At 39.2% G+C, this 27,373-nt stretch overlaps 1 protein-coding gene across 4 annotated transcripts in view; it reads right to left on the bottom strand.

Moving 5' to 3' along the window:
* Nucleotides 1–27,373, bottom strand: part of gpm6bb (glycoprotein M6Bb) — a 113,649-nt gene that overhangs the window by 8,924 nt on the left and 77,352 nt on the right. For all 4 annotated transcript variants that reach the window (XM_089133509.1, XM_089133511.1, XM_089133508.1 and 1 more), the window contains exons 3-4: nucleotides 1,548–1,704; nucleotides 164–332 (exon numbers count right to left, since the gene is read on the bottom strand). In XM_089133509.1, the coding sequence (XP_088989635.1) occupies nucleotides 164–332; nucleotides 1,548–1,704 (326 nt within the window). The remainder of the gene's footprint in view (nucleotides 1–163; nucleotides 333–1,547; nucleotides 1,705–27,373) is intronic.

The following is a 27,373-nucleotide window of genomic DNA, read 5'->3' as shown; positions in this document are numbered from 1 at the left end:
GCCAGAAATGAGCAGATTCTGCAGTACGCTGTATTTAATATATCATGAGGATTTTGCGCTAAATCTGTGCAGATTTGTCTTACACGAACTTCCCCAGAAGTAAACATGAGTAAACATAATAAGTGAAACGTCATATTGGCGTGATTTGACAGCGTTTCCGTACCGTACTGACGCACATCCACACAGATGCTGTCGATGGACGTGAGGTTGGCCACCGGAGAGCGCATGGCGGCGCAGGTCGACCACATGTTGTAGAACAGGAACACGGGAACCGCCGAGAAGCCGAAGACACCGAGCCACGCGATTCCCAGGATGTATGTCAGGAACACGAACTGGGAGAGAGACCATTAACAATCAACAAACAACTCTATTACAGCTGTTCCCATCATGTGACACTGAACACTGGAGTCATTCAGGAATACATTACACTTTACTGTATATTCAGATGATTTACACTGGAATAATATTTCACTGTTTTACTGTATTTATGATCATTGTGTTGATTAAAGCCTTAGTTTAAAAGGTGACATTTACCGTAATATCATCCAGACATTAAAAAGACAATAACTAGAATGGTTTCCCTTTATAAAGTCGTGATGTGTTTCAGGCTCATCTAGAACAGGTTTTCCTGCTTGAATGTTGATTATTCTCCTCATATTCTCCATTGTTGTGGCTCCTCTCTTCCCAGTCTGTCAGTAACGCTCTGTTTACTTCCTGTCTCTATGATGCCCCTCCTCCTGAAAGCACACTGAGCCCTGATTGGTCGGCTGGAGCAGTGTGTTGTGATTGGTCGAGCGCTTCGAGTGTGTTTAGGATATGTCCCGCCCCTTTAACACACTACTAACTAACTCAACCAGGCCCCGCCCCTTTATTCTGCGCATTAATTATTTAACCCTCATCTTTCTCTCGCGGGTCAAAATGACCCAAAGGCCTAAAATTATACTTTTTTTTTTTTTTTTGTCCAGAAAGCTTATTTTATTTCATATTGATAATATTTTTTTCTATTTTTAATGCATTTTTTTGTTAAGATTATTTACCGTATAGAATAAATAAATAGTATTTTAAGCACATTCCTCGCAATCTTACAACTTAAACACAATTTCATGCATAACTCTTTTAATTCGGCTCTAAATATCTTCCATCGGGAGTCTTTGCCCTCTTGTGGAATAATAATAATAACACATGATATTTCACGACTCTAGATGGGCTTATATCTCTATATGGAGCCGCTGTTCCGCTGGGTCCTAAAGCCAGTTTCTTCAGTGTGCATTCACACACATGTGTAGACATTATAAAATATTTTTGGGTAAAGTTTTAGCATTTTTAGTTTGAATTGTGGTGCAAGTGCGACAAAATTCCAGGACCCTCTGATGAACACTCAATTTTCAGGTCAAAATGACCTAACTGAGGAATATTGTGACGTGTTCGTTCCCGGAAAAAACTTTTCAGGAGTTCAGGAACACTGACGCTGATATAGAGGAGAACTGGAGATCTAACATTAGAGCCTCACACACTGAAGAGAGGAGCAGAAGCGGAGTGTGTCGTACCATCCCACTGATGCAGCGTCCGCACACCGTGGTCTTGAACTCGTTGTGGAGCTCCTTCACGGCGCTGGTGGTGTAGAAGCCCTCGGCGAGGAGGATGATGCCATACAGGAAGAAGAAGGAGGCGATGCCGTAGATGACGTACTGCATGAGCTGGACTCTGGAGAGGTCACAGAGGTCACTGCTTTAGATCAGCTCAAACAAGTATGCAGACAAACTTTAAGTTGGCTTAAAAAAATCCTAGCCAGAAAGTTTGAAGTCGTTTTAAAAGCTTATTTAAAGTTCTTAAATGTATTATATATTATCTGATATTGTCCGTTTTACAGTTAACCCCCTCAGACCTGAATTATGTTTCAAGTTTCTGAAAAATATAAAAGTACATTTTCCCAGCTCATGAGGTTTCATTGTGATTTTTTTTTGTCCATTCCAATGAACATCAGGTCAAAACAGGTGTACTTCCCTAAAATGTACCGACATGAAATAAATTAATATACATAAAATTTGTTGGTCTATACTTTAAGCTTTTTCTCAAGGTCAAAAAAATTCCAGCAGTATACCATTTCAACTATAATTTTGAGGTTTTTGTTTTACAGATTGCACATTGTTTGTAACAAACTAAATAAATTTCAATCAATCAATCTGGTCATATTGGAGTCATTTTCTGTGTGCATCTTTCTTTTTTTAGAACGAAAACTTGAACATTAACATTACAACTTTAATCATAAGGTTTTTCCTTTATATAGTGCACATTTGTTTATTCATAAAAAAATAAACCTAGGAATCAATCAATGCATGCATTCATGTTAGAGTCATTTCCGGTGAGCATCCTGTGTTTTCTTGTATTTTTACAGAACTGGCAGGACGGTTGCCAGCAAGTCGTTTTTTTTTTTCGGGTCAAATTTTTGAGCTTCGGAACTCAAAATCTCAGCTCTGGAAGGGTCTAGAGCCTCCATTTTTGCACTCAGGTGTAAGTCTCAGTGCCCTCTATCAGAATCCAGAGTTTCGAGAAGATTGGGGATACTAAATTTTTCGCCCAAAAAAAAAAAAACGTAAGGGGTAACACTGTCGTTTTTTTTTCGGGTCGAAATTTTGAGTTTCGATATCTCAGCTCTGGAAGGGTCTAGAGCCTCCATTTTTGCACTCAGGTGTAAGTCTCAGTGCCCTCTATCAGAATCCAGAATTTCGAGAAGATTGGGGATGCTTAATTTTTCGCCCAAAAAAAAAAACGTAAGGGGTAACACTGTCGTTTTTTTTTCGGGTCGAAATTTTGAGTTTCGATATCTCAGCTCTGGAAGGGTCTAGAGCCTCCATTTTTGCACTCAGGTGTAAGTCTCAGTGCCCTCTATCAGAATCCAGAGTTTCGAGAAGATTGGGGATACTAAATTTTTCGCCCAAAAAAAAAAAACGTAAGGGGTAACACTGTCGTTTTTTTTTTCGGGTCGAAATTTTGAGTTTCGATATCTCAGCTCTGGAAGGGCCTAGAGCCTCCATTTTTGCACTCAGGTGTAAGTCTCAGTGCCCTCTATCAGAATCCAGAGTTTCGAGAAGATTGGGGATACTAAATTTTTCACCCCAAAAAAAAAACGTAAGGGGTAACACTGTCGTTTTTTTTTTCGGGTCGAAATTTTGAGCTTCGATATCTCAGCTCTGGAAGGGTCTAGAGCCTCCATTTTTGCACTCAGGTGTAAGTCTCAGTGCCCTCTATCAGAATCCAGAGTTTCGAGAAGATTGGGGATACTAAATTTTTCGCCCAAAAAAAAAAAACGTAAGGGGTAACACTGTCGTTTTTTTTTCGGGTCGAAATTTTGAGTTTCGATATCTCAGCTCTGGAAGGGTCTAGAGCCTCCATTTTTGCACTCAGGTGTAAGTCTCAGTGCCCTCTATCAGAATCCAGAGTTTCGAGAAGATTGGGGATACTAAATTTTTCGCCCAAAAAAAAAAAACGTAAGGGGTAACACTGTCGTTTTTTTTTTCGGGTCGAAATTTTGAGTTTCGATATCTCAGCTCTGGAAGGGCCTAGAGCCTCCATTTTTGCACTCAGGTGTAAGTCTCAGTGCCCTCTATCAGAATCCAGAGTTTCGAGAAGATTGGGGATACTAAATTTTTCACCCCAAAAAAAAAACGTAAGGGGTAACACTGTCGTTTTTTTTTTCGGGTCGAAATTTTGAGCTTCGATATCTCAGCTCTGGAAGGGTCTAGAGCCTCCATTTTTGCACTCAGGTGTAAGTCTCAGTGCCCTCTATCAGAATCCAGAGTTTCGAGAAGATTGGGGATACTAAATTTTTCGCCCAAAAAAAAAAACGTAAGGGGTAACACTGTCGTTTTTTTTTCGGGTCGAAATTTTGAGTTTCGATATCTCAGCTCTGGAAGGGTCTAGAGCCTCCATTTTTGCACTCAGGTGTAAGTCTCAGTTCCCTCTATCAGAATCCAGAGTTTCGAGAAGTTTGGGGATACTAAATTTTTCGCCCAAAAAAAAAAAACGTAAGGGGTAACACTGTCGTTTTTTTTTCGGGTCGAAATTTTGAGTTTCGATATCTCAGCTCTGGAAGGGTCTAGAGCCTCCATTTTTGCACTCAGGTGTAAGTCTCAGTGCCCTCTATCAGAATCCAGAGTTTCGAGAAGATTGGGGATACTAAATTTTTCGCCCAAAAAAAAAAAAACGTAAGGGGTAACACTGTCGTTTTTTTTTTTCGGGTCGAAATTTTGAGTTTCGATATCTCAGCTCTGGAAGGGTCTAGAGCCTCCATTTTTGCACTCAGGTGTAAGTCTCAGTGCCCTCTATCAGAATCCAGAGTTTCGAGAAGATTGGGGATACTAAATTTTTCGCCCAAAAAAAAAAAACGTAAGGGGTAACACTGTCGTTTTTTTTTCGGGTCGAAATTTTGAGTTTCGATATCTCAGCTCTGGAAGGGTCTAGAGCCTCCATTTTTGCACTCAGGTGTAAGTCTCAGTGCCCTCTATCAGAATCCAGAGTTTCGAGAAGATTGGGGATACTAAATTTTTCGCCCAAAAAAAAAAATGTAAGGGGTAACACTGTCGTTTTTTTTTCGGGTCGAAATTTTGAGTTTCGATATCTCAGCTCTGGAAGGGTCTAGAGCCTCCATTTTTGCACTCAGGTCAAAGTCTCACAGCCCTCTATCATAATCCAGAGTTTTGAGAAGATTGGAGAAACTTAATTTTTTGCCCAAAAATGAAAAAAACGTAAGGGGTAACACTGTCGTTTTTTTTTCGGGTCAAAATTTTGAGTTTTGATATCTCAGCTCTGGAAGGGTCTAGAGCCTCCATTTTTGCACTCAGGTCAAAGTCTCACAGCCCTCTATCAGAATCCAGAGTTTTGAGAAGATTGGAGAAACTTAATTTTTCGCCCGAAAACGAAAAAAAACGTAAGGGGTAACACTGTCGTTTTTTTTTCGGGTCGAAATTTTGAAATTCGATATCTCAGCTCTGGAAGGGTCTAGAGCCTCCATTTTTGCACTCAGGTCAAAGTCTCACAGCCCTCTATCATAATCCAGAGTTTTGAGAAGATTGGAGAAACTTAATTTTTTGCCCAAAAATGAAAAAAAACGTAAGGGGTAACACTGTCATTTTTTTTTTCGGGTCGAAATTTTGAAATTCGATATCTCAGCTCTGGAAGGGTCTAGAGCCTCCATTTTTGCACTCAAGTCAAAGTCTCACAGCCCTCTATCATAATCCAGAGTTTTGAGAAGATTGGAGAAACTTAATTTTTTGCCCAAAAATGAAAAAAAACGTAAGGGGTAACACTGTCGTTTTTTTTCGGGTCAAAATTTTGAGTTTTGATATCTCAGCTCTGGAAGGGTCTAGAGCCTCCATTTTTGCACTCAGGTCAAAGTCTCGTGGCCCTCTACCAGAATCCAGAGTTTTGAGAAGATTGGAGAAACTTAATTTTTTGCCCAAAAATGAAAAAAAACGTAAGGGGTAACACTGTCGTTTTTTTTTCGGGTCGAAATTTTGAAATTCGATATCTCAGCTCTGGAAGGGTCTAGAGCCTCCATTTTTGCACTCAGGTCAAAGTCTCACAGCCCTCTATCATAATCCAGAGTTTTGAGAAGATTGGAGAAACTTAATTTTTTGCCCAAAAATGAAAAAAAACGTAAGGGGTAACACTGTCGTTTTTTTTTTCGGGTCAAAATTTTGAGTTTCGATATCTCAGCTCTGGAAGGGTCTAGAGCCTCCATTTTTGCACTCAGGTCAAAGTCTCACAGCCCTCTATCAGAATCCAGAGTTTTGAGAAGATTGGAGAAACTTAATTTTTCGCCCGAAAACGAAAAAAAAGTAAGGGGTAACACTGTCGTTTTTTTTTCGGGTCAAAATTTTAAAATTCGATATCTCAGCTCTGGAAGGGTTTAGAGCCTCCATTTTTGCACTCAGGTCAAAGTCTCACAGCCCTCTATCATAATCCAGAGTTTTGAGAAGATTGGAGAAACTTAATTTTTTGCCCAAAAATGAAAAAAAAACGTAAGGGGTAACACTGTCGTTTTTTTTTTCGGGTCGAAATTTTGAAATTCTGATATCTCAGCTCTGGAAGGGTCTAGAGCCTCCATTTTTGCACTCAAGTCAAAGTCTCACAGCCCTCTATCATAATCCAGAGTTTTGAGAAGATTGGAGAAACTTAATTTTTTGCCCAAAAATGAAAAAAAACGTAAGGGGTAACACTGTCGTTTTTTTTCGGGTCAAAATTTTGAGTTTTGATATCTCAGCTCTGGAAGGGTCTAGAGCCTCCATTTTTGCACTCAGGTCAAAGTCTCACAGCCCTCTATCATAATCCAGAGTTTTGAGAAGATTGGAGAAACTTAATTTTTTGCCCAAAAATGAAAAAAACGTAAGGGGTAACACTGTCGTTTTTTTTCGGGTCGAAATTTTGAGTTTCGATATCTCAGCTCTGGAAGGGTCTAGAGCCTCCATTTTTGCACTCAGGTCAAAGTCTCACAGCCCTCTATCAGAATCCAGAGTTTTGAGAAGATTGGAGAAACTTAATTTTTTGCCCAAAAATGAAAAAAAACGTAAGGGGTAACACTGTCGGTTTTTTTTTTCGGATCGAAATTTTGAGTTTCGATATCTCAGCTCTGGAAGGGTCTAGAGCCTCCATTTTTGCACTCAGGTCAAAGTCTCACAGCCCTCTATCATAATCCAGAGTTTTGAGAAGATTGGAGAAACTTAATTTTTTGCCCAAAAATGAAAAAAAACGTAAGGGGTAACACTGTCGTTTTTTTTTCGGGTCGAAATTTTAAAATTCGATATCTCAGCTCTGGAAGGGTCTAGAGCCTCCATTTTTGCACTCAGGTCAAAGTCTCACAGCCCTCTATCATAATCCAGAGTTTTGAGAAGATTGGAGAAACTTAATTTTTCGCCCAAAAATGAAAAAACCGTAAGGGGTAACACTGTCGTTTTTTTTTCGGGTCGAAATTTTAAAATTCGATATCTCAGCTCTGGAAGGGTCTAGAGCCTCCATTTTTGCACTCAGGTCAAAGTCTCACAGCCCTCTATCATAATCCAGAGTTTTGAGAAGATTGGAGAAACTTAATTTTTTGCCCAAAAATGAAAAAAACGTAAGGGGTAACACTGTCGTTTTTTTTTTCGGGTCAAAATTTTGAGTTTTGATATCTCAGCTCTGGAAGGGTCTAGAGCCTCCATTTTTGCACTCAAGTCAAAGTCTCACAGCCCTCTATCATAATCCAGAGTTTTGAGAAGATTGGAGAAACTTAATTTTTTGCCCAAAAATGAAAAAAAAACGTAAGGGGTAACACTGTCGTTTTTTTTCGGGTCAAAATTTTGAGTTTTGATATCTCAGCTCTGGAAGGGTCTAGAGCCTCCATTTTTGCACTCAGGTCAAAGTCTCGTGGCCCTCTACCAGAATCCAGAGTTTTGAGAAGATTGGAGAAACTTAATTTTTCGCCCAAAAATGAAAAAAAACGTAAGGGGTAACACTGTCGTTTTTTTTTCGGGTCAAAATTTTGAGTTTCGATATCTCAGCTCTGGAAGGGTCTAGAGCCTCCATTTTTACACTCAGGTCAAAGTCTCGTTGCCCTCTATCAGAATCCAGAGTTTTGAGAAGATTGGAGAAACTTAATTTTTCGCCCGAAAACGAAAAAAACGTAAGGGGTAACACTGTCGTTTTTTTTTCGGGTCGAAATTTTAAAATTCGATATCTCAGCTCTGGAAGGGTCTAGAGCCTCCATTTTTGCACTCAGGTCAAAGTCTCACAGCCCTCTATCATAATCCAGAGTTTTGAGAAGATTGGAGAAACTTAATTTTTTGCCCAAAAATGAAAAAAACGTAAGGGGTAACACTGTCGTTTTTTTTTCAGGTCAAAATTTTGAGTTTCGATATCTCAGCTCTGGAAGGGTCTAGAGCCTCCATTTTTGCACTCAGGTCAAAGTCTCACAGCCCTCTATCATAATCCAGAGTTTTGAGAAGATTGGAGAAACTTAATTTTTCGCCCGAAAACGAAAAAAAAGTAAGGGGTAACACTGTCGTTTTTTTTTCGGGTCGAAATTTTAAAATTCGATATCTCAGCTCTGGAAGGGTCTAGAGCCTCCATTTTTGCACTCAGGTCAAAGTCTCACAGCCCTCTATCATAATCCAGAGTTTTGAGAAGATTGGAGAAACTTAATTTTTCGCCCAAAAATGAAAAAACCGTAAGGGGTAACACTGTCGTTTTTTTTTCGGGTCGAAATTTTAAAATTCGATATCTCAGCTCTGGAAGGGTCTAGAGCCTCCATTTTTGCACTCAGGTCAAAGTCTCACAGCCCTCTATCATAATCCAGAGTTTTGAGAAGATTGGAGAAACTTAATTTTTTGCCCAAAAATGAAAAAAACGTAAGGGGTAACACTGTCGTTTTTTTTTCGGGTCAAAATTTTGAGTTTTGATATCTCAGCTCTGGAAGGGTCTAGAGCCTCCATTTTTGCACTCAGGTCAAAGTCTCACAGCCCTCTATCAGAATCCAGAGTTTTGAGAAGATTGGAGAAACTTAATTTTTCGCCCGAAAACGAAAAAAAACGTAAGGGGTAACACTGTCGTTTTTTTTTCGGGTCGAAATTTTGAAATTCGATATCTCAGCTCTGGAAGGGTCTAGAGCCTCCATTTTTGCACTCAGGTCAAAGTCTCACAGCCCTCTATCATAATCCAGAGTTTTGAGAAGATTGGAGAAACTTAATTTTTTGCCCAAAAATGAAAAAAAACGTAAGGGGTAACACTGTCGTTTTTTTTTTCGGGTCGAAATTTTGAAATTCGATATCTCAGCTCTGGAAGGGTCTAGAGCCTCCATTTTTGCACTCAAGTCAAAGTCTCACAGCCCTCTATCATAATCCAGAGTTTTGAGAAGATTGGAGAAACTTAATTTTTTGCCCAAAAATGAAAAAAAACGTAAGGGGTAACACTGTCGTTTTTTTTCGGGTCAAAATTTTGAGTTTTGATATCTCAGCTCTGGAAGGGTCTAGAGCCTCCATTTTTGCACTCAGGTCAAAGTCTCGTGGCCCTCTACCAGAATCCAGAGTTTTGAGAAGATTGGAGAAACTTAATTTTTTGCCCAAAAATGAAAAAAAACGTAAGGGGTAACACTGTCGTTTTTTTTTCGGGTCGAAATTTTGAAATTCGATATCTCAGCTCTGGAAGGGTCTAGAGCCTCCATTTTTGCACTCAGGTCAAAGTCTCACAGCCCTCTATCATAATCCAGAGTTTTGAGAAGATTGGAGAAACTTAATTTTTTGCCCAAAAATGAAAAAAAACGTAAGGGGTAACACTGTCGTTTTTTTTTCGGGTCAAAATTTTGAGTTTCGATATCTCAGCTCTGGAAGGGTCTAGAGCCTCCATTTTTGCACTCAGGTCAAAGTCTCACAGCCCTCTATCATAATCCAGAGTTTTGAGAAGATTGGAGAAACTTAATTTTTCGCCCAAAAATGAAAAAAAACGTAAGGGGTAACACTGTCGTTTTTTTTTTCGGGTCAAAATTTTGAGTTTCGATATCTCAGCTCTGGAAGGGTCTAGAGCCTCCATTTTTGCACTCAGGTCAAAGTCTCACAGCCCTCTATCATAATCCAGAGTTTTGAGAAGATTGGAGAAACTTAATTTTTCGCCCAAAAATGAAAAAAAAACGTAAGGGGTAACACTGTCGTTTTTTTTTTCGGGTCAAAATTTTGAGTTTCGATATCTCAGCTCTGGAAGGGTCTAGAGCCTCCATTTTTGCACTCAGGTCAAAGTCTCACAGCCCTCTATCAGAATCCAGAGTTTTGAGAAGATTGGAGAAACTTAATTTTTCGCCCGAAAACGAAAAAAAAGTAAGGGGTAACACTGTCGTTTTTTTTTCGGGTCGAAATTTTAAAATTCGATATCTCAGCTCTGGAAGGGTCTAGAGCCTCCATTTTTGCACTCAGGTCAAAGTCTCACAGCCCTCTATCATAATCCAGAGTTTTGAGAAGATTGGAGAAACTTAATTTTTTGCCCAAAAATGAAAAAAAACGTAAGGGGTAACACTGTCGTTTTTTTTTTCGGGTCGAAATTTTGAAATTCTGATATCTCAGCTCTGGAAGGGTCTAGAGCCTCCATTTTTGCACTCAAGTCAAAGTCTCACAGCCCTCTATCATAATCCAGAGTTTTGAGAAGATTGGAGAAACTTAATTTTTTGCCCAAAAATGAAAAAAAACGTAAGGGGTAACACTGTCGTTTTTTTTCGGGTCAAAATTTTGAGTTTTGATATCTCAGCTCTGGAAGGGTCTAGAGCCTCCATTTTTGCACTCAGGTCAAAGTCTCACAGCCCTCTATCATAATCCAGAGTTTTGAGAAGATTGGAGAAACTTAATTTTTTGCCCAAAAATGAAAAAAACGTAAGGGGTAACACTGTCGTTTTTTTTCGGGTCGAAATTTTGAGTTTCGATATCTCAGCTCTGGAAGGGTCTAGAGCCTCCATTTTTGCACTCAGGTCAAAGTCTCACAGCCCTCTATCAGAATCCAGAGTTTTGAGAAGATTGGAGAAACTTAATTTTTTGCCCAAAAATGAAAAAAAAACGTAAGGGGTAACACTGTCGTTTTTTTTTTCGGATCGAAATTTTGAGTTTTGATATCTCAGCTCTGGAAGGGTCTAGAGCCTCCATTTTTGCACTCAGGTCAAAGTCTCACAGCCCTCTATCATAATCCAGAGTTTTGAGAAGATTGGAGAAACTTAATTTTTTGCCCAAAAATGAAAAAAACGTAAGGGGTAACACTGTCGTTTTTTTTCGGGTCGAAATTTTGAGTTTCGATATCTCAGCTATGGAAGGGTCTAGAGCCTCCATTTTTGCACTCAGGTCAAAGTCTCACAGCCCTCTATCATAATCCAGAGTTTTGAGAAGATTGGAGAAACTTAATTTTTTGCCCAAAAATGAAAAAAACGTAAGGGGTAACACTGTCGTTTTTTTTCGGGTCGAAATTTTGAGTTTCGATATCTCAGCTCTGGAAGGGTCTAGAGCCTCCATTTTTGCACTCAGGTCAAAGTCTCACAGCCCTCTATCATAATCCAGAGTTTTGAGAAGATTGGAGAAACTTAATTTTTTGCCCAAAAATGAAAAAAACGTAAGGGGTAACACTGTCGTTTTTTTTTCGGGTCAAAATTTTGAGTTTCGATATCTCAGCTCTGGAAGGGTCTAGAGCCTCCATTTTTGCACTCAGGTCAAAGTCTCACAGCCCTCTATCATAATCCAGAGTTTTGAGAAGATTGGAGAAACTTAATTTTTCGCCCAAAAATGAAAAAACCGTAAGGGGTAACACTGTCGTTTTTTTTTCGGGTCGAAATTTTAAAATTCGATATCTCAGCTCTGGAAGGGTCTAGAGCCTCCATTTTTGCACTCAGGTCAAAGTCTCACAGCCCTCTATCATAATCCAGAGTTTTGAGAAGATTGGAGAAACTTAATTTTTTGCCCAAAAATGAAAAAAACGTAAGGGGTAACACTGTCGTTTTTTTTCGGGTCAAAATTTTGAGTTTCGATATCTCAGCTCTGGAAGGGTCTAGAGCCTCCATTTTTGCACTCAGGTCAAAGTCTCACAGCCCTCTATCATAATCCAGAGTTTTGAGAAGATTGGAGAAACTTAATTTTTCGCCCGAAAACGAAAAAAAAGTAAGGGGTAACACTGTCGTTTTTTTTTCGGGTCGAAATTTTAAAATTCGATATCTCAGCTCTGGAAGGGTCTAGAGCCTCCATTTTTGCACTCAGGTCAAAGTCTCACAGCCCTCTATCATAATCCAGAGTTTTGAGAAGATTGGAGAAACTTAATTTTTCGCCCAAAAATGAAAAAACCGTAAGGGGTAACACTGTCGTTTTTTTTTTCGGGTCGAAATTTTAAAATTCGATATTTCAGCTCTGGAAGGGTCTAGAGCCTCCATTTTTGCACTCAGGTCAAAGTCTCACAGCCCTCTATCATAATCCAGAGTTTTGAGAAGATTGGAGAAACTTAATTTTTTGCCCAAAAATGAAAAAAACGTAAGGGGTAACACTGTCGTTTTTTTTTCGGGTCAAAATTTTGAGTTTTGATATCTCAGCTCTGGAAGGGTCTAGAGCCTCCATTTTTGCACTCAGGTGTAAGTCTCAGTGCCCTCTATCAGAATCCAGAGTTTCGAGAAGATTGGGGATACTAAATTTTTCACCCCCAAAAATAAGGGGTAACACTGTCGTTTTTTTTTTCGGGTCGAAATTTTGAGCTTCGATATCTCAGCTCTGGAAGGGTCTAGAGCCTCCATTTTTGCACTCAGGTGTAAGTCTCAGTGCCCTCTATCAGAATCCAGAGTTTCGAGAAGATTGGGAATACTAAATTTTTCGCCCAAAAAAAAAAAACGTAAGGGGTAACACTGTCGTTTTTTTTTCGGGTCGAAATTTTGAGTTTCGATATCTCAGCTCTGGAAGGGTCTAGAGCCTCCATTTTTGCACTCAGGTGTAAGTCTCAGTGCCCTCTATCAGAATCCAGAGTTTCGAGAAGATTGGGGATACTAAATTTTTCGCCCAAAAAAAAAAAACGTAAGGGGTAACACTGTCGTTTTTTTTTTCGGGTCGAAATTTTGAGTTTCGATATCTCAGCTCTGGAAGGGCCTAGAGCCTCCATTTTTGCACTCAGGTGTAAGTCTCAGTGCCCTCTATCAGAATCCAGAGTTTCGAGAAGATTGGGGATACTAAATTTTTCACCCCAAAAAAAAACGTAAGGGGTAACACTGTCGTTTTTTTTTTCGGGTCGAAATTTTGAGCTTCGATATCTCAGCTCTGGAAGGGTCTAGAGCCTCCATTTTTGCACTCAGGTGTAAGTCTCAGTGCCCTCTATCAGAATCCAGAGTTTCGAGAAGATTGGGGATACTAAATTTTTCGCCCAAAAAAAAAAAACGTAAGGGGTAACACTGTCGTTTTTTTTTCGGGTCGAAATTTTGAGTTTCGATATCTCAGCTCTGGAAGGGTCTAGAGCCTCCATTTTTGCACTCAGGTGTAAGTCTCAGTTCCCTCTATCAGAATCCAGAGTTTCGAGAAGTTTGGGGATACTAAATTTTTCGCCCAAAAAAAAAAAACGTAAGGGGTAACACTGTCGTTTTTTTTTCGGGTCGAAATTTTGAGTTTCGATATCTCAGCTCTGGAAGGGTCTAGAGCCTCCATTTTTGCACTCAGGTGTAAGTCTCAGTGCCCTCTATCAGAATCCAGAGTTTCGAGAAGATTGGGGATACTAAATTTTTCGCCCAAAAAAAAAAAACGTAAGGGGTAACACTGTCGTTTTTTTTTTCGGGTCGAAATTTTGAGTTTCGATATCTCAGCTCTGGAAGGGTCTAGAGCCTCCATTTTTGCACTCAGGTGTAAGTCTCAGTGCCCTCTATCAGAATCCAGAGTTTCGAGAAGATTGGGGATACTAAATTTTTCGCCCAAAAAAAAAAAACGTAAGGGGTAACACTGTCGTTTTTTTTTCGGGTCGAAATTTTGAGTTTCGATATCTCAGCTCTGGAAGGGTCTAGAGCCTCCATTTTTGGACTCAGGTGTAAGTCTCAGTGCCCTCTATCAGAATCCAGAGTTTCGAGAAGATTGGGGATACTTAATTTTTCGCCCAAAAAAAAAAAATGTAAGGGGTAACACTGTCGTTTTTTTTTCGGGTCGAAATTTTGAGTTTCGATATCTCAGCTCTGGAAGGGTCTAGAGCCTCCATTTTTGCACTCAGGTCAAAGTCTCACAGCCCTCTATCATAATCCAGAGTTTTGAGAAGATTGGAGAAACTTAATTTTTTGCCCAAAAATGAAAAAAACGTAAGGGGTAACACTGTCGTTTTTTTTTCGGGTCAAAATTTTGAGTTTTGATATCTCAGCTCTGGAAGGGTCTAGAGCCTCCATTTTTGCACTCAGGTCAAAGTCTCACAGCCCTCTATCAGAATCCAGAGTTTTGAGAAGATTGGAGAAACTTAATTTTTCGCCCGAAAACGAAAAAAAACGTAAGGGGTAACACTGTCGTTTTTTTTTCGGGTCGAAATTTTGAAATTCGATATCTCAGCTCTGGAAGGGTCTAGAGCCTCCATTTTTGCACTCAGGTCAAAGTCTCACAGCCCTCTATCATAATCCAGAGTTTTGAGAAGATTGGAGAAACTTAATTTTTTGCCCAAAAATGAAAAAAAACGTAAGGGGTAACACTGTCGTTTTTTTTTTCGGGTCGAAATTTTGAAATTCGATATCTCAGCTCTGGAAGGGTCTAGAGCCTCCATTTTTGCACTCAAGTCAAAGTCTCACAGCCCTCTATCATAATCCAGAGTTTTGAGAAGATTGGAGAAACTTAATTTTTTGCCCAAAAATGAAAAAAAACGTAAGGGGTAACACTGTCGTTTTTTTTCGGGTCAAAATTTTGAGTTTTGATATCTCAGCTCTGGAAGGGTCTAGAGCCTCCATTTTTGCACTCAGGTCAAAGTCTCGTGGCCCTCTACCAGAATCCAGAGTTTTGAGAAGATTGGAGAAACTTAATTTTTTGCCCAAAAATGAAAAAAAACGTAAGGGGTAACACTGTCGTTTTTTTTTCGGGTCGAAATTTTGAAATTCGATATCTCAGCTCTGGAAGGGTCTAGAGCCTCCATTTTTGCACTCAGGTCAAAGTCTCACAGCCCTCTATCATAATCCAGAGTTTTGAGAAGATTGGAGAAACTTAATTTTTTGCCCAAAAATGAAAAAAAACGTAAGGGGTAACACTGTCGTTTTTTTTTTCGGGTCAAAATTTTGAGTTTCGATATCTCAGCTCTGGAAGGGTCTAGAGCCTCCATTTTTGCACTCAGGTCAAAGTCTCACAGCCCTCTATCAGAATCCAGAGTTTTGAGAAGATTGGAGAAACTTAATTTTTCGCCCGAAAACGAAAAAAAAGTAAGGGGTAACACTGTCGTTTTTTTTTCGGGTCAAAATTTTAAAATTCGATATCTCAGCTCTGGAAGGGTCTAGAGCCTCCATTTTTGCACTCAGGTCAAAGTCTCACAGCCCTCTATCATAATCCAGAGTTTTGAGAAGATTGGAGAAACTTAATTTTTTGCCCAAAAATGAAAAAAAACGTAAGGGGTAACACTGTCGTTTTTTTTTTCGGGTCGAAATTTTGAAATTCTGATATCTCAGCTCTGGAAGGGTCTAGAGCCTCCATTTTTGCACTCAAGTCAAAGTCTCACAGCCCTCTATCATAATCCAGAGTTTTGAGAAGATTGGAGAAACTTAATTTTTTGCCCAAAAATGAAAAAAAACGTAAGGGGTAACACTGTCGTTTTTTTTCGGGTCAAAATTTTGAGTTTTGATATCTCAGCTCTGGAAGGGTCTAGAGCCTCCATTTTTGCACTCAGGTCAAAGTCTCACAGCCCTCTATCATAATCCAGAGTTTTGAGAAGATTGGAGAAACTTAATTTTTTGCCCAAAAATGAAAAAAAACGTAAGGGGTAACACTGTTGTTTTTTTTTTCGGGTCGAAATTTTGAAATTCTGATATCTCAGCTCTGGAAGGGTCTAGAGCCTCCATTTTTGCACTCAAGTCAAAGTCTCACAGCCCTCTATCATAATCCAGAGTTTTGAGAAGATTGGAGAAACTTAATTTTTTGCCCAAAAATGAAAAAAAACGTAAGGGGTAACACTGTCGTTTTTTTTCGGGTCAAAATTTTGAGTTTTGATATCTCAGCTCTGGAAGGGTCTAGAGCCTCCATTTTTGCACTCAGGTCAAAGTCTCACAGCCCTCTATCATAATCCAGAGTTTTGAGAAGATTGGAGAAACTTAATTTTTTGCCCAAAAATGAAAAAAAACGTAAGGGGTAACACTGTCGTTTTTTTTTCGGGTCGAAATTTTAAAATTCGATATCTCAGCTCTGGAAGGGTCTAGAGCCTCCATTTTTGCACTCAGGTCAAAGTCTCACAGCCCTCTATCATAATCCAGAGTTTTGAGAAGATTGGAGAAACTTAATTTTTCGCCCAAAAATGAAAAAACCGTAAGGGGTAACACTGTCGTTTTTTTTTCGGGTCGAAATTTTAAAATTCGATATCTCAGCTCTGGAAGGGTCTAGAGCCTCCATTTTTGCACTCAGGTCAAAGTCTCACAGCCCTCTATCATAATCCAGAGTTTTGAGAAGATTGGAGAAACTTAATTTTTTGCCCAAAAATGAAAAAACGTAAGGGGTAACACTGTCGTTTTTTTTTTCGGGTCAAAATTTTGAGTTTTGATATCTCAGCTCTGGAAGGGTCTAGAGCCTCCATTTTTGCACTCAAGTCAAAGTCTCACAGCCCTCTATCATAATCCAGAGTTTTGAGAAGATTGGAGAAACTTAATTTTTTGCCCAAAAATGAAAAAAAAACGTAAGGGGTAACACTGTCGTTTTTTTTCGGGTCAAAATTTTGAGTTTTGATATCTCAGCTCTGGAAGGGTCTAGAGCCTCCATTTTTGCACTCAGGTCAAAGTCTCGTGGCCCTCTACCAGAATCCAGAGTTTTGAGAAGATTGGAGAAACTTAATTTTTTGGCCAAAAATGAAAAAAAAACGTAAGGGGTAACACTGTCGTTTTTTTTTCGGGTCGAAATTTTGAAATTCAATATCTCAGCTCTGGAAGGGTCTAGAGCCTCCATTTTTGCACTCAGGTCAAAGTCTCACAGCCCTCTATCATAATCCAGAGTTTTGAGAAGATTGGAGAAACTTAATTTTTCGCCCAAAAATGAAAAAAAACGTAAGGGGTAACACTGTCGTTTTTTTTTCGGGTCAAAATTTTGAGTTTCGATATCTCAGCTCTGGAAGGGTCTAGAGCCTCCATTTTTACACTCAGGTCAAAGTCTCGTTGCCCTCTATCAGAATCCAGAGTTTTGAGAAGATTGGAGAAACTTAATTTTTCGCCCGAAAACGAAAAAAACGTAAGGGGTAACACTGTCGTTTTTTTTTCGGGTCGAAATTTTAAAATTCGATATCTCAGCTCTGGAAGGGTCTAGAGCCTCCATTTTTGCACTCAGGTCAAAGTCTCACAGCCCTCTATCATAATCCAGAGTTTTGAGAAGATTGGAGAAACTTAATTTTTTGCCCAAAAATGAAAAAAACGTAAGGGGTAACACTGTCGTTTTTTTTTCGGGTCAAAATTTTGAGTTTCGATATCTCAGCTCTGGAAGGGTCTAGAGCCTCCATTTTTGCACTCAGGTCAAAGTCTCACAGCCCTCTATCATAATCCAGAGTTTTGAGAAGATTGGAGAAACTTAATTTTTCGCCCGAAAACGAAAAAAAAGTAAGGGGTAACACTGTCGTTTTTTTTTCGGGTCGAAATTTTAAAATTCGATATCTCAGCTCTGGAAGGGTCTAGAGCCTCCATTTTTGCACTCAGGTCAAAGTCTCACAGCCCTCTATCATAATCCAGAGTTTTGAGAAGATTGGAGAAACTTAATTTTTCGCCCAAAAATGAAAAAACCGTAAGGGGTAACACTGTCGTTTTTTTTTCGGGTCGAAATTTTAAAATTCGATATCTCAGCTCTGGAAGGGTCTAGAGCCTCCATTTTTGCACTCAGGTCAAAGTCTCACAGCCCTCTATCATAATCCAGAGTTTTGAGAAGATTGGAGAAACTTAATTTTTTGCCCAAAAATGAAAAAAACGTAAGGGGTAACACTGTCGTTTTTTTTTCGGGTCAAAATTTTGAGTTTTGATATCTCAGCTCTGGAAGGGTCTAGAGCCTCCATTTTTGCACTCAGGTCAAAGTCTCACAGCCCTCTATCAGAATCCAGAGTTTTGAGAAGATTGGAGAAACTTAATTTTTCGCCCGAAAACGAAAAAAAACGTAAGGGGTAACACTGTCGTTTTTTTTTCGGGTCGAAATTTTGAAATTCGATATCTCAGCTCTGGAAGGGTCTAGAGCCTCCATTTTTGCACTCAGGTCAAAGTCTCACAGCCCTCTATCATAATCCAGAGTTTTGAGAAGATTGGAGAAACTTAATTTTTTGCCCAAAAATGAAAAAAAACGTAAGGGGTAACACTGTCGTTTTTTTTTTCGGGTCGAAATTTTGAAATTCGATATCTCAGCTCTGGAAGGGTCTAGAGCCTCCATTTTTGCACTCAAGTCAAAGTCTCACAGCCCTCTATCATAATCCAGAGTTTTGAGAAGATTGGAGAAACTTAATTTTTTGCCCAAAAATGAAAAAAAACGTAAGGGGTAACACTGTCGTTTTTTTTCGGGTCAATATTTTGAGTTTTGATATCTCAGCTCTGGAAGGGTCTAGAGCCTCCATTTTTGCACTCAGGTCAAAGTCTCACAGCCCTCTATCATAATCCAGAGTTTTGAGAAGATTGGAGAAACTTAATTTTTCGCCCGAAAACGAAAAAAAAGTAAGGGGTAACACTGTCGTTTTTTTTTCGGGTCGAAATTTTAAAATTCGATATCTCAGCTCTGGAAGGGTCTAGAGCCTCCATTTTTGCACTCAGGTCAAAGTCTCACAGCCCTCTATCATAATCCAGAGTTTTGAGAAGATTGGAGAAACTTAATTTTTCGCCCAAAAATGAAAAAACCGTAAGGGGTAACACTGTCGTTTTTTTTTCGGGTCGAAATTTTAAAATTCGATATCTCAGCTCTGGAAGGGTCTAGAGCCTCCATTTTTGCACTCAGGTCAAAGTCTCACAGCCCTCTATCATAATCCAGAGTTTTGAGAAGATTGGAGAAACTTAATTTTTTGCCCAAAAATGAAAAAAACGTAAGGGGTAACACTGTCGTTTTTTTTTTCGGGTCAAAATTTTGAGTTTTGATATCTCAGCTCTGGAAGGGTCTAGAGCCTCCATTTTTGCACTCAGGTCAAAGTCTCACAGCCCTCTATCAGAATCCAGAGTTTTGAGAAGATTGGAGAAACTTAATTTTTCGCCCGAAAACGAAAAAAAACGTAAGGGGTAACACTGTCGTTTTTTTTTCGGGTCGAAATTTTGAAATTCGATATCTCAGCTCTGGAAGGGTCTAGAGCCTCCATTTTTGCACTCAGGTCAAAGTCTCACAGCCCTCTATCATAATCCAGAGTTTTGAGAAGATTGGAGAAACTTAATTTTTTGCCCAAAAATGAAAAAAAACGTAAGGGGTAACACTGTCGTTTTTTTTTTCGGGTCGAAATTTTGAAATTCGATATCTCAGCTCTGGAAGGGTCTAGAGCCTCCATTTTTGCACTCAAGTCAAAGTCTCACAGCCCTCTATCATAATCCAGAGTTTTGAGAAGATTGGAGAAACTTAATTTTTTGCCCAAAAATGAAAAAAAACGTAAGGGGTAACACTGTCGTTTTTTTTCGGGTCAAAATTTTGAGTTTTGATATCTCAGCTCTGGAAGGGTCTAGAGCCTCCATTTTTGCACTCAGGTCAAAGTCTCGTGGCCCTCTACCAGAATCCAGAGTTTTGAGAAGATTGGAGAAACTTAATTTTTTGCCCAAAAATGAAAAAAAACGTAAGGGGTAACACTGTCGGTTTTTTTTCGGGTCGAAATTTTGAAATTCGATATCTCAGCTCTGGAAGGGTCTAGAGCCTCCATTTTTGCACTCAGGTCAAAGTCTCACAGCCCTCTATCATAATCCAGAGTTTTGAGAAGATTGGAGAAACTTAATTTTTTGCCCAAAAATGAAAAAAAACGTAAGGGGTAACACTGTCGTTTTTTTTTTCGGGTCAAAATTTTGAGTTTCGATATCTCAGCTCTGGAAGGGTCTAGAGCCTCCATTTTTGCACTCAGGTCAAAGTCTCACAGCCCTCTATCATAATCCAGAGTTTTGAGAAGATTGGAGAAACTTAATTTTTCGCCCAAAAATGAAAAAAAACGTAAGGGGTAACACTGTCGTTTTTTTTTCGGGTCAAAATTTTGAGTTTCGATATCTCAGCTCTGGAAGGGTCTAGAGCCTCCATTTTTGCACTCAGGTCAAAGTCTCACAGCCCTCTATCAGAATCCAGAGTTTTGAGAAGATTGGAGAAACTTAATTTTTCGCCCGAAAACGAAAAAAACGTAAGGGGTAACACTGTCGTTTTTTTTTTCGCGTCGAAATTTTAAAATTCGATATCTCAGCTCTGGAAGGGTCTAGAGCCTCCATTTTTGCACTCAGGTCAAAGTCTCACAGCCCTCTATCATAATCCAGAGTTTTGAGAAGATTGGAGAAACTTAATTTTTTGCCCAAAAATGAAAAAAAAACGTAAGGGGTAACACTGTCGTTTTTTTTTCGGGTCAAAATTTTGAGTTTCGATATCTCAGCTCTGGAAGGGTCTAGAGCCTCCATTTTTGCACTCAGGTCAAAGTCTCACAGCCCTCTATCAGAATCCAGAGTTTTGAGAAGATTGGAGAAACTTAATTTTTCGCCCGAAAACGAAAAAAAAGTAAGGGGTAACACTGTCGTTTTTTTTTCGGGTCGAAATTTTAAAATTCGATATCTCAGCTCTGGAAGGGTCTAGAGCCTCCATTTTTGCACTCAGGTCAAAGTCTCACAGCCCTCTATCATAATCCAGAGTTTTGAGAAGATTGGAGAAACTTAATTTTTTGCCCAAAAATGAAAAAAAACGTAAGGGGTAACACTGTCGTTTTTTTTTTCGGGTCGAAATTTTGAAATTCTGATATCTCAGCTCTGGAAGGGTCTAGAGCCTCCATTTTTGCACTCAAGTCAAAGTCTCACAGCCCTCTATCATAATCCAGAGTTTTGAGAAGATTGGAGAAACTTAATTTTTTGCCCAAAAATGAAAAAAAACGTAAGGGGTAACACTGTCGTTTTTTTTCGGGTCAAAATTTTGAGTTTTGATATCTCAGCTCTGGAAGGGTCTAGAGCCTCCATTTTTGCACTCAGGTCAAAGTCTCACAGCCCTCTATCATAATCCAGAGTTTTGAGAAGATTGGAGAAACTTAATTTTTTGCCCAAAAATGAAAAAAACGTAAGGGGTAACACTGTCGTTTTTTTTCGGGTCGAAATTTTGAGTTTCGATATCTCAGCTCTGGAAGGGTCTAGAGCCTCCATTTTTGCACTCAGGTCAAAGTCTCACAGCCCTCTATCAGAATCCAGAGTTTTGAGAAGATTGGAGAAACTTAATTTTTTGCCCAAAAATGAAAAAAAACGTAAGGGGTAACACTGTCGTTTTTTTTTTCGGATCGAAATTTTGAGTTTTGATATCTCAGCTCTGGAAGGGTCTAGAGCCTCCATTTTTGCACTCAGGTCAAAGTCTCACAGCCCTCTATCATAATCCAGAGTTTTGAGAAGATTGGAGAAACTTAATTTTTTGCCCAAAAATGAAAAAAACGTAAGGGGTAACACTGTCGTTTTTTTTCGGGTCGAAATTTTGAGTTTCGATATCTCAGCTCTGGAAGGGTCTAGAGCCTCCATTTTTGCACTCAGGTCAAAGTCTCACAGCCCTCTATCATAATCCAGAGTTTTGAGAAGATTGGAGAAACTTAATTTTTTGCCCAAAAATGAAAAAAACGTAAGGGGTAACACTGTCGTTTTTTTTCGGGTCGAAATTTTGAGTTTCGATATCTCAGCTCTGGAAGGGTCTAGAGCCTCCATTTTTGCACTCAGGTGTAAGTCTCAGTGCCCTCTATCAGAATCCAGAGTTTCGAGAAGATTGGGGATACTTAATTTTTCGCCCAAAAAAAAAAATGTAAGGGGTAACACTGTCGTTTTTTTTTCGGGTCGAAATTTTGAGTTTCGATATCTCAGCTCTGGAAGGGTCTAGAGCCTCCATTTTTGCACTCAGGTCAAAGTCTCACAGCCCTCTATCATAATCCAGAGTTTTGAGAAGATTGGAGAAACTTAATTTTTTGCCCAAAAATGAAAAAAACGTAAGGGGTAACACTGTCGTTTTTTTTTCGGGTCAAAATTTTGAGTTTTGATATCTCAGCTCTGGAAGGGTCTAGAGCCTCCATTTTTGCACTCAGGTCAAAGTCTCACAGCCCTCTATCAGAATCCAGAGTTTTGAGAAGATTGGAGAAACTTAATTTTTCGCCCGAAAACGAAAAAAAACGTAAGGGGTAACACTGTCGTTTTTTTTTCGGGTCGAAATTTTGAAATTCGATATCTCAGCTCTGGAAGGGTCTAGAGCCTCCATTTTTGCACTCAGGTCAAAGTCTCACAGCCCTCTATCATAATCCAGAGTTTTGAGAAGATTGGAGAAACTTAATTTTTTGCCCAAAAATGAAAAAAAACGTAAGGGGTAACACTGTCGTTTTTTTTTTCGGGTCAAAATTTTGAGTTTCGATATCTCAGCTCTGGAAGGGTCTAGAGCCTCCATTTTTGCACTCAGGTCAAAGTCTCACAGCCCTCTATCAGAATCCAGAGTTTTGAGAAGATTGGAGAAACTTAATTTTTCGCCCGAAAACGAAAAAAAAGTAAGGGGTAACACTGTCGTTTTTTTTTCGGGTCAAAATTTTAAAATTCGATATCTCAGCTCTGGAAGGGTTTAGAGCCTCCATTTTTGCACTCAGGTCAAAGTCTCACAGCCCTCTATCATAATCCAGAGTTTTGAGAAGATTGGAGAAACTTAATTTTTTGCCCAAAAATGAAAAAAAACGTAAGGGGTAACACTGTCGTTTTTTTTTTCGGGTCGAAATTTTGAAATTCTGATATCTCAGCTCTGGAAGGGTCTAGAGCCTCCATTTTTGCACTCAAGTCAAAGTCTCACAGCCCTCTATCATAATCCAGAGTTTTGAGAAGATTGGAGAAACTTAATTTTTTGCCCAAAAATGAAAAAAAACGTAAGGGGTAACACTGTCGTTTTTTTTCGGGTCAAAATTTTGAGTTTTGATATCTCAGCTCTGGAAGGGTCTAGAGCCTCCATTTTTGCACTCAGGTCAAAGTCTCACAGCCCTCTATCATAATCCAGAGTTTTGAGAAGATTGGAGAAACTTAATTTTTTGCCCAAAAATGAAAAAAACGTAAGGGGTAACACTGTCGTTTTTTTTCGGGTCGAAATTTTGAGTTTCGATATCTCAGCTCTGGAAGGGTCTAGAGCCTCCATTTTTGCACTCAGGTCAAAGTCTCACAGCCCTCTATCAGAATCCAGAGTTTTGAGAAGATTGGAGAAACTTAATTTTTTGCCCAAAAATGAAAAAAAACGTAAGGGGTAACACTGTCGGTTTTTTTTTTCGGATCGAAATTTTGAGTTTCGATATCTCAGCTCTGGAAGGGTCTAGAGCCTCCATTTTTGCACTCAGGTCAAAGTCTCACAGCCCTCTATCATAATCCAGAGTTTTGAGAAGATTGGAGAAACTTAATTTTTTGCCCAAAAATGAAAAAAAACGTAAGGGGTAACACTGTCGTTTTTTTTTCGGGTCGAAATTTTAAAATTCGATATCTCAGCTCTGGAAGGGTCTAGAGCCTCCATTTTTGCACTCAGGTCAAAGTCTCACAGCCCTCTATCATAATCCAGAGTTTTGAGAAGATTGGAGAAACTTAATTTTTCGCCCAAAAATGAAAAAACCGTAAGGGGTAACACTGTCGTTTTTTTTTCGGGTCGAAATTTTAAAATTCGATATCTCAGCTCTGGAAGGGTCTAGAGCCTCCATTTTTGCACTCAGGTCAAAGTCTCACAGCCCTCTATCATAATCCAGAGTTTTGAGAAGATTGGAGAAACTTAATTTTTTGCCCAAAAATGAAAAAAACGTAAGGGGTAACACTGTCGTTTTTTTTTTCGGGTCAAAATTTTGAGTTTTGATATCTCAGCTCTGGAAGGGTCTAGAGCCTCCATTTTTGCACTCAAGTCAAAGTCTCACAGCCCTCTATCATAATCCAGAGTTTTGAGAAGATTGGAGAAACTTAATTTTTTGCCCAAAAATGAAAAAAAAAACGTAAGGGGTAACACTGTCGTTTTTTTTCGGGTCAAAATTTTGAGTTTTGATATCTCAGCTCTGGAAGGGTCTAGAGCCTCCATTTTTGCACTCAGGTCAAAGTCTCGTGGCCCTCTACCAGAATCCAGAGTTTTGAGAAGATTGGAGAAACTTAATTTTTCGCCCAAAAATGAAAAAAAACGTAAGGGGTAACACTGTCGTTTTTTTTTCGGGTCAAAATTTTGAGTTTCGATATCTCAGCTCTGGAAGGGTCTAGAGCCTCCATTTTTACACTCAGGTCAAAGTCTCGTTGCCCTCTATCAGAATCCAGAGTTTTGAGAAGATTGGAGAAACTTAATTTTTCGCCCGAAAACGAAAAAAACGTAAGGGGTAACACTGTCGTTTTTTTTTCGGGTCGAAATTTTAAAATTCGATATCTCAGCTCTGGAAGGGTCTAGAGCCTCCATTTTTGCACTCAGGTCAAAGTCTCACAGCCCTCTATCATAATCCAGAGTTTTGAGAAGATTGGAGAAACTTAATTTTTTGCCCAAAAATGAAAAAAACGTAAGGGGTAACACTGTCGTTTTTTTTTCAGGTCAAAATTTTGAGTTTCGATATCTCAGCTCTGGAAGGGTCTAGAGCCTCCATTTTTGCACTCAGGTCAAAGTCTCACAGCCCTCTATCATAATCCAGAGTTTTGAGAAGATTGGAGAAACTTAATTTTTCGCCCGAAAACGAAAAAAAAGTAAGGGGTAACACTGTCGTTTTTTTTCGGGTCAAAATTTTGAGTTTTGATATCTCAGCTCTGGAAGGGTCTAGAGCCTCCATTTTTGCACTCAGGTCAAAGTCTCGTGGCCCTCTACCAGAATCCAGAGTTTTGAGAAGATTGGAGAAACTTAATTTTTCGCCCAAAAATGAAAAAAACGTAAGGGGTAACACTGTCGTTTTTTTTTCGGGTCAAAATTTTGAGTTTCGATATCTCAGCTCTGGAAGGGTCTAGAGCCTCCATTTTTACACTCAGGTCAAAGTCTCGTTGCCCTCTATCAGAATCCAGAGTTTTGAGAAGATTGGAGAAACTTAATTTTTCGCCCGAAAACGAAAAAAACGTAAGGGGTAACACTGTCGTTTTTTTTTCGGGTCGAAATTTTAAAATTCGATATCTCAGCTCTGGAAGGGTCTAGAGCCTCCATTTTTGCACTCAGGTCAAAGTCTCACAGCCCTCTATCATAATCCAGAGTTTTGAGAAGATTGGAGAAACTTAATTTTTTGCCCAAAAATGAAAAAAACGTAAGGGGTAACACTGTCGTTTTTTTTTCAGGTCAAAATTTTGAGTTTCGATATCTCAGCTCTGGAAGGGTCTAGAGCCTCCATTTTTGCACTCAGGTCAAAGTCTCACAGCCCTCTATCATAATCCAGAGTTTTGAGAAGATTGGAGAAACTTAATTTTTCGCCCGAAAACGAAAAAAAAGTAAGGGGTAACACTGTCGTTTTTTTTTCGGGTCGAAATTTTAAAATTCGATATCTCAGCTCTGGAAGGGTCTAGAGCCTCCATTTTTGCACTCAGGTCAAAGTCTCACAGCCCTCTATCATAATCCAGAGTTTTGAGAAGATTGGAGAAACTTAATTTTTCGCCCAAAAATGAAAAAACCGTAAGGGGTAACACTGTCGTTTTTTTTTCGGGTCGAAATTTTAAAATTCGATATCTCAGCTCTGGAAGGGTCTAGAGCCTCCATTTTTGCACTCAGGTCAAAGTCTCACAGCCCTCTATCATAATCCAGAGTTTTGAGAAGATTGGAGAAACTTAATTTTTTGCCCAAAAATGAAAAAAACGTAAGGGGTAACACTGTCGTTTTTTTTTTCGGGTCAAAATTTTGAGTTTTGATATCTCAGCTCTGGAAGGGTCTAGAGCCTCCATTTTTGCACTCAGGTCAAAGTCTCACAGCCCTCTATCAGAATCCAGAGTTTTGAGAAGATTGGAGAAACTTAATTTTTCGCCCGAAAACGAAAAAAAACGTAAGGGGTAACACTGTCGTTTTTTTTTCGGGTCGAAATTTTGAAATTCGATATCTCAGCTCTGGAAGGGTCTAGAGCCTCCATTTTTGCACTCAGGTCAAAGTCTCACAGCCCTCTATCATAATCCAGAGTTTTGAGAAGATTGGAGAAACTTAATTTTTTGCCCAAAAATGAAAAAAAACGTAAGGGGTAACACTGTCGTTTTTTTTTTCGGGTCGAAATTTTGAAATTCGATATCTCAGCTCTGGAAGGGTCTAGAGCCTCCATTTTTGCACTCAAGTCAAAGTCTCACAGCCCTCTATCATAATCCAGAGTTTTGAGAAGATTGGAGAAACTTAATTTTTTGCCCAAAAATGAAAAAAAACGTAAGGGGTAACACTGTCGTTTTTTTTCGGGTCAAAATTTTGAGTTTTGATATCTCAGCTCTGGAAGGGTCTAGAGCCTCCATTTTTGCACTCAGGTCAAAGTCTCGTGGCCCTCTACCAGAATCCAGAGTTTTGAGAAGATTGGAGAAACTTAATTTTTTGCCCAAAAATGAAAAAAAACGTAAGGGGTAACACTGTCGTTTTTTTTTCGGGTCGAAATTTTGAAATTCGATATCTCAGCTCTGGAAGGGTCTAGAGCCTCCATTTTTGCACTCAGGTCAAAGTCTCACAGCCCTCTATCATAATCCAGAGTTTTGAGAAGATTGGAGAAACTTAATTTTTTGCCCAAAAATGAAAAAAAACGTAAGGGGTAACACTGTCGTTTTTTTTTTCGGGTCAAAATTTTGAGTTTCGATATCTCAGCTCTGGAAGGGTCTAGAGCCTCCATTTTTGCACTCAGGTCAAAGTCTCACAGCCCTCTATCATAATCCAGAGTTTTGAGAAGATTGGAGAAACTTAATTTTTCGCCCAAAAATGAAAAAAAACGTAAGGGGTAACACTGTCGTTTTTTTTTCGGGTCAAAATTTTGAGTTTCGATATCTCAGCTCTGGAAGGGTCTAGAGCCTCCATTTTTGCACTCAGGTCAAAGTCTCACAGCCCTCTATCATAATCCAGAGTTTTGAGAAGATTGGAGAAACTTAATTTTTCGCCCAAAAACGAAAAAAAAGTAAGGGGTAACACTGTCGTTTTTTTTTCGGGTCGAAATTTTAAAATTCGATATCTCAGCTCTGGAAGGGTCTAGAGCCTCCATTTTTGCACTCAGGTCAAAGTCTCACAGCCCTCTATCATAATCCAGAGTTTTGAGAAGATTGGAGAAACTTAATTTTTTGCCCAAAAATGAAAAAAAACGTAAGGGGTAACACTGTCGTTTTTTTTTTCGGGTCGAAATTTTGAAATTCTGATATCTCAGCTCTGGAAGGGTCTAGAGCCTCCATTTTTGCACTCAAGTCAAAGTCTCACAGCCCTCTATCATAATCCAGAGTTTTGAGAAGATTGGAGAAACTTAATTTTTTGCCCAAAAATAAAAAAAAACGTAAGGGGTAACACTGTCGTTTTTTTTCGGGTCAAAATTTTGAGTTTTGATATCTCAGCTCTGGAAGGGTCTAGAGCCTCCATTTTTGCACTCAGGTCAAAGTCTCACAGCCCTCTATCATAAT

Source organism: Pimephales promelas, chromosome 7 (genome assembly GCF_988280905.1).
Source record: "Pimephales promelas chromosome 7, fPimPro1.hap1.1, whole genome shotgun sequence".
NCBI lineage: Eukaryota > Metazoa > Chordata > Actinopteri > Cypriniformes > Leuciscidae > Pimephales > Pimephales promelas.
Note: the sequence above shows the minus strand (reverse complement) of the source record. Positions and strands in the feature narration are given on the sequence as shown.